Genomic DNA, 6,839 nt, shown 5'->3' with positions numbered 1-6,839 from the left:
GTAGCAGAAGACCTTTTTGTCTGTTTGAACTTTGAGCTGCTGAGCTTCATGTTTTTCTATGTTGTAATGACATTAGAATATAAGGAGGATTAGTATGTTGTGTCAAAGGTCTCTGTGGGTCCATTTGCCCAGATGGTAGCCTGGTTTTTAATTATTAGATACTTATATGGATAAGGAAATGTCAATAACTATATGAAGTAGGGAAAATAACCCTAAACGTTATGAATTTAAGAGTAGACGATAACAGCCAAAGAACAGGGGATTAAAAATACTTACCCCAAGGAGCTACAGTTTCTTTTTAATTCTTTGCTTCATTCTGGAGCACTTGGTGTCGGCAAGTGTAGAAATTAGGATGTGGGACTACTGGGACTAGGGCTGATTTTATGCCAGGCAGTTTGGAACTGTAACCTGGAAACAGTTCAACCTGTGATACTTGTGTTCATGCATTAGCCTCCCGGCAGCTCCTTCATACAAAATTAACCTGCATTGGGACCATCAAGGTGACCTGATTTTATTTTTTTTTTACTCGGCTATTATGGTTTATTTTTATGTCTGTTCCAGTCTCCATTTTTTACTCACTGTGCTTATTGCTGTGGTCTTGGGCTCCCAGCACAGCTATTGCCAGTGATTGCAAGTCATCTTCTCACCTATTTGTTCTTTATATTGTGGGTTTGCTATATAGATTAAATAGATTTCAAAAGGCTTGTAGCACCGTCTCTCTCAGAGGGTAATATCCTGATGCTTTTTGGTCCGTTTCATTTTATGATACTCATGGGTTGTTTCTTGCTTTCTATCTCTCTCTCTCTCCAGGTAATTGTGGAAAAAGCACCAAAAGCCAGAGTACCCGACCTAGACAAAAGGAAGTATCTCGTGCCTTCTGACCTCACAGGTAACAAAGTCTGATTCCTTTCTTCCCGATTTTCACTGAGAAGATCTCAGAAGTGCTTTTTACTCTATGATCAGCACCAACAAAATACCGAGGCAGGCTCACCTGCAGTTGACCTGACTGTCCTTGTTATTATTTCTGTACCTTACAGCCTGGATTACCAAATACAGAATTCTCGGAGATCTTCTGAGACGTCTCACTGAGTTAACCAACGTGCGTGTGTCACTGCTGACAGCTAGCCATGATGAAAATGACTGAATTGTGTATCATAGGCAGTAGCATCATCATCATCAGTCAATGATGACCTAGCTGCAGAGTTGCCAGAGGCTTTATCCTTGTTGCAGGAAGAGACGAGTTCTTGAAATAGTGCCATTGTTTTCCACCTCTGTGGTTGGAGTCATGGCTGCAAAGTTCCTTTTCTGAGTGGTCATGGCCATGTTGCGTGTGATTACATTTGTTTTCATTTGAGATCATGAATGAGTTAAAGAAACAGCATTTCTTTCCCTCGCTGTGTATAATGGATTGTGGAATACCTGCTTGTGCAACATAGCTCAAGCAGATAGTAAGGAATTTATTTTCAGGGCTTTGTTTTCAGGAATGGTATGACCATTTACACTGAGGCTAAACTCTCTAAGGTTACTTTATAGGACTTAAAGGTTAAGATAGTTAGAGGTCTTCTCACCAATCCCAGCAGTAGAGCATTTCATACCATTGTAGGTAGAGTGTGGATTTAGAGGGTACACAGCTTGAGAAACTGCCATCTCCGAGTAGATTGGCTGGTTATGAGCAGTCTTGAAGTTACTGCTTGCTTTCCCACATTGTTCATGTTTCCCTACTTTTTACGTACAGCATGTGACTTCCACCACCAAAAGACAACAACCATGGTTAGGGTTAAAAAAACAATCGAAACCCCAAAATGGTTCTTTCTGCATCTAAGGCATTCTTCTCTGTTCCTCTTCAGTTGGCCAATTCTACTTCTTAATCCGAAAGCGGATCCACCTGAGGCCAGAGGATGCCCTGTTCTTCTTTGTCAATAATACCATCCCTCCCACCAGTGCTACCATGGGCCAGCTGTATGAGGTAAGCCTGGCCCATCTCTTTCTCCTTTTGTTGGAGTGTCCAGAAGAATGTATGTCCTGACAGAAGGACAGCTGAGCACTACTCAGCTGGCAGTGGGTGCAGCTTGGTCACAGATGCCTGAACACAGACCCCCTTGACCTGGGCTGTATCTTATCGTCTGTTTAGGGAAGTTCCGTCCTCCAGTTATAAAGAGGAACCCGGGGACTCTCATCATTTTAATTGATTGTGTGATAGTTGAAAGGCTTGTCATACCCCGTGGTGAATTGTTGCCCCCACCAGTGATATGTTTATCCTACTACTTATAGCAAAGTATTGAAATAAACCACTTTATTGTTTATATTTCAGAGGAAAGATTGTGTCAGGGGTGGGGGTGGGGGAGGTGGAACATACACATTAGCTTTCCTGTTTATACAAAAGAGATTTCCTTTTAGCCCATAAAAGAACACAGTATCGCTGGGCGGCCAACAGTCTATAAATACATTGTCAAGGAAGACGTATTCTTTGTTCAGAATTACTTTTTCATCGCTTGTGCTGTATATGTGAGGATCTTGTAGGACACTGCGAACATTGCCAGCCCACATCTCTGCTGAACAGTGTTAATTGATCGACCTTAAAGGCATATTCTATGCCCATCAGAGGAATGTTCCTCAATTATGTAGCCGTTATATCACGGCTGGTTTGCAGCCTGGATTGATTTCTCCTTGATTTCTCCTTCTGCTGTGTAAGTGTGTTTTAATAGGAGAGCTCCGGTATGGTGCTGTGAGCCTTATTTGACTTTTTGACAATATGTACGTGGACTGATGAAAATAATAAGAGATTAACACGCACAGTGAGTTTTCCAAATCTGGAGATGTAGGAGGAAGGTATGTCCAACTCTCCAAAGCTGAGATCGGGAGTCTCTTCCTGGTGCTTTGCAGACTTTTTATGTCAGTGGAATCACTTAACGTCTCAGCTTTACTGCCCATATGTGAAACAGGACTAGAAATACAGCCAGCCACTTGTCAAAGTGTTCTGAAAAACAACAAATACAACCACTTTTATCAAATACTGAGGTATCTAGAGGTGATTTTTGACCTGTTAATGCTTTCCAAGTCTCCTCTCTATCTTAAGGCCGCTGAGATTCTGCTGCACAGCCTGCAACAGGCAGAGCTGTTTCTGTTGCACGTTTGCAGCACACTCTGGCTGGGGCTTTTTAAGTAAATTCACTGTGTCCAGAAGTGTGACGAAGCCTGAATTTGGAGGTAGAGCTGTGGCCAGAGAGAAGGAGTTGCCATATGCTCTCTTTGGTATGGGGAAGTGGAGCCTTCAGTGCGAAGGGGGAGAAACAGTGAGAGAGATGTTATGCCCTCTGGTTGTTACAACGATCTCTTGGTTGGGCTTTCTCACATGGAGTGAGTTACAGGGCTTCAGTTTGTTACTTTCTGCCTTTCTCCCCTTGCAGGATAACCACGAGGAGGACTATTTTCTCTATGTGGCCTACAGCGATGAAAGCGTCTATGGCAAGTGAGCACCAGCCCCCCAGGCATGCAGGCGAGATGGACTGATGGACTGGATTTTGGGGGGGGGTGGGGGGAATATGTTGGAGAGGAGGAAGGAGGATGCCTGAGAAGAGGGGAAGAGAACTGGAAGTGAACCACATGCACAATGCCATCACCTTCCATGCATTAATTATAACCGTTATTTTTTAAATTGAGGGGAGGGAGGGTAAGGGGACGGTGTATGAAAAGGTGAACTGAGAGGCTAATGAGGAGTTCTGTGCTGAGGGATGGGGAGGCTTCACTGTTTGTAGTTCTTCTCTTGCCACAGCTGGAAGTAGTTAGCCTGTACTGGTGGCTGCTGGACAAGCCAGTGTGGTTGAGCTCCAGGAGAGTGACTGGGCAGGACGGCCATTTTTGTGTAACCCTTCCATCGGATGAAGAAGGCATGCCATGTATTGTACACTGACCTTGTCACGCCTTGCCCATGGCACGGGCTGCACTCCTGTGAGCATTCAGTGAGCTGTGAAATACATCACCCTGCCCACACAAGGCTGTCCTGTGCTGACAGTCCTCACTCTGGCTGCTGCCTGTGAAGCGTTCCAAGAGTATTGCGTTTCCCGTCACTTCCATCAGTATTAGAAGGGCTAACTCTGAGGGCTGGGAACTCCTCAGCTGTGAGACATGAAGGTTGGGGGAAGAGAAGGAAGGAATTTGTTGTTTTTTTTTTCCTTTGTTGCTTTAGTTGCAAGTGCTGGACAGAAAAATTTGAGATGACCCTTTTGTTCTTTTCAGTGAAGTCAACTGATAAACTCATAAGCATAGGGCTAGAAAGGACCTCAAGAGAACGACTAGCCCACTCCAGCTCTGAGACAGGACTGAGTATACCAAACATGTCCACCATGGCTGCTCATGTAACTTGTCCTTAGCAAACTTCCCTGAGCTTGATCCTGGAGACTGCTAAAATAGTCTATTCCAGTTCCTAGCTAGCCTACAAGCGAGAGAGCTTTTCTTGCTACCTAACTTCAGTCTCCCTTGCTGTGCATTAAACCAACTAATTACTAATGGTCTTGTTATTGGTGAACACAGAAAATTATCTATCGGTGTTGTCCTTGTACCAGTCTTCTGCAGATTAGAAGATGGCAGAAGTCCTGTGGGTTTAGCCTTCCCTTCCATGTCTCTTCCCTGTAACAGCTCTTGCACCACATGCACAAGCGGAAGAAATGTTTTGCTGGCTTTTTTGTGATTGGACAACAGTGCCACTCTTTGCCGCAAGAGAGGTGCTTTTAGACTTCAAGGGGAAGGGGAATAGATTCTCTGCAGATTTTTCTTTTTAAATTATTTTATTTCAAGCCAGTGTTGTTCTTAGAGAGGTGCCAGATAGATGCTGTCCTGTGCAAGCCTTATGCTGTCATGCCAAAGCAGTTTCTTCCCAGTGGCACAAACAGCAGATTTTCCCATAACTGCCATAACTCTGATGATGGGATGGGGTTTTGGGGGGTGAGCTGACTTTCAGGAAAATTCTGAGGTTTTATCTTAAAATCAGAGAGCTTGACCTGAATTACTATCAACATTCCTACATTTAAGGGAGGGACCACGAGGGAGGAGGAGACAAGAAGGATGAAGAAGACGGGCAGATTCCAAAATAAGTTGAAGGTGTTTGCGCTATTTACATGAAGTTAGATCCCAGTTCTCAGCGTTCCTCAGGAATGAGCAATCAAGACGAGTGCTCCTCTGATTGTGGGAGACAGGAAATCAGCTTTCAGCCTTCACTGTTGTGCTGCAGAGGTACACGAAGCAGAAGTGCAGGCTGGGAGTGTTAAGTGGGAGTCACTGGCAGAACGGTGTGAAGATCAAGGAGGCAGTGTAGTGGGGCAGGAGGTCACTGCCCGTGTGGTATGGGAAGTAGCAGATGAATGGGAGAGAAGTGAAGCTGTGCAAGAGATGTCGACAGAGGAGTCTTAACGGGCAGACAGAAAGCAGGGGAACAAAAGATGAAATGAGTGGGTTAGCATTACTCTTTTTTCATCCTGAACTTCAGGTTTGCTGTTCCATCATGTGCTCATCTGAAATTAATGCGTTTGGATGATTTGTACCTAATGCCAACTTAGATAATTGCATTTTCTGCCTGCAGTACTCAGTCCTCTCTTTTTGGCCCACTCCTCCAACTACCAGGCTCTTCTCACATCCTTTGGGTGCAAATCCCCGTCAGTCTCTTGTTTTAGGAAGCTCTGGGTGTTCTGAAGCAGAGAACAGACCCAGGAGGCTCTCTAGGGTAAAAGACAAGATGCGGGAAGATGGTGTGCGTCTCTCTGCTGCTCATGCGCGTGCTGCCAAGCACCTGGTTGTGTGTTGTCTTGAGTGAGCCTGTGCTTAGGCACACTCGGGGGAGAAGAAGGTGGCATCTGGGGTGCTTGGTTTTGCATTCAGACCTCCCCTCCCCTCCCGCTGCTGGGTTTATAAGTGACATGTGTGGGACTAATCTCAGCCGTTTGTTACATGTAGAGTTTACAGTTTAATTTAGTTATTTTATGGTTCTTTTAACTGGATTGTGGCATTTACTTCTGTTTTTGCGCTAGTCCGGTATTGTACGAGGTAACGATGGTAATTCTTCTTTGTGTTGGTTAGCTGCAGGTTCTTGTAAAATAAAGTTCATACTACTTGAGCTAAATCAACCGATCAATAAAGATGCATTTGAAAATCACAGGCTTGGTCCAAAATGGGTGACTAGCATTTCTTCCCATGGGTTTGTAAATAAATGGACAGCGTTGCCAGAACTCTTCTCTGCTACTTTTTCCCAGAACCTGAGATTTCCTCTGTTCTGTCTACCAGGACAAGTCAGTTCTCTCCTTTTTTCAGTTCTGTTGTCACACACACACCCCTGGCTGTGTCCTGTCAGACCACCAATGAGAACTTTAATTAGACTTGGGGGACATGAGAATGTCTTAAGAAGCGTATTGGGTGCACTGAGGCATTCTCTGTCATTTTAAGGCCCTGAACAGCCCTAGCCAGCTGAGGGCCCCGAGGTCACCACCAGCCCTGACTGTCCCTGCCACCCTGCACATGGCCCAGGATCCCATTTCAGCCCTGCCTAGGGCCCTCAGCCCCTGCCACAACGATGCCACAGCAGGGCTGATCTCCACCTCCCCACAGCCCTGCTCTGCCCCAGCCATGAGCCCCACTGAGCCAGGCCCATCCCCACAACCCTGCCATCACTGGCCCTGGCCTGCAGATGGGATTCCCATCTTGACCTGCCTCATCACCATGATGAGCTTTATGGTCAGGGCCTGGTGCCTGGGCCTGGCCTCCATCCCTGGGCCTGGCCCCCATCCCTGGGCCTGGGCCTGGGCATCATCCCTGGGCCTGGGCCTGGCCACCATCCCTGGGCCTGGCCACCA

The 6,839-nt window shown here is 45.9% G+C and overlaps 2 protein-coding genes across 2 annotated transcripts in view; both read left to right on the top strand.

Annotated features, from left to right (window-relative positions):
• Positions 1–139, top strand: part of LOC106886820 (gamma-aminobutyric acid receptor-associated protein-like 1) — a 26,168-nt gene extending 26,029 nt beyond the window's left edge. Inside the window, exon 4 of the mRNA XM_014940054.1 lies at positions 133–139. Coding sequence (XP_014795540.1) covers positions 133–139 — 7 coding nt within the window. The remainder of the gene's footprint in view (positions 1–132) is intronic.
• Positions 140–738: 599 nt separating this feature from the next.
• LOC106886819 (gamma-aminobutyric acid receptor-associated protein-like 1) lies at positions 739–6,145 on the top strand. Its single transcript, XM_014940053.1, has 3 exons — positions 739–889; positions 1,848–1,966; positions 3,408–6,145. The coding sequence occupies exons 1-3, from the start codon at positions 739–741 to the stop codon at positions 3,471–3,473; spliced, it is 336 nt and encodes a 111-aa protein (XP_014795539.1). The 3' UTR covers positions 3,474–6,145.
• The last annotated feature ends 694 nt before the right edge of the window (positions 6,146–6,839 follow it).

This window comes from Calidris pugnax, unplaced genomic scaffold, assembly GCF_001431845.1.
Source record: "Calidris pugnax isolate Ruff unplaced genomic scaffold, ASM143184v1 scaffold36, whole genome shotgun sequence".
In the NCBI taxonomy this organism is placed as follows: domain Eukaryota; kingdom Metazoa; phylum Chordata; class Aves; order Charadriiformes; family Scolopacidae; genus Calidris; species Calidris pugnax.
This window is presented reverse-complemented; position numbering and strand designations above follow the sequence as displayed.

Excerpts from the sequence above, each read along its gene's own strand:
- LOC106886819 (XM_014940053.1), top strand. The coding sequence starts at position 739 with ATGCTTTTTGGTCCGTTTCATTTTATGATACTCATGGGTTGTTTCTTG. Across the intron at positions 890-1,847 it reads CGTGCCTTCTGACCTCACAG|TTGGCCAATTCTACTTCTTA; the intron begins GTAACAAAGTCT and ends GTTCCTCTTCAG. Across the intron at positions 1,967-3,407 it reads CCATGGGCCAGCTGTATGAG|GATAACCACGAGGAGGACTA; the intron begins GTAAGCCTGGCC and ends CTCCCCTTGCAG.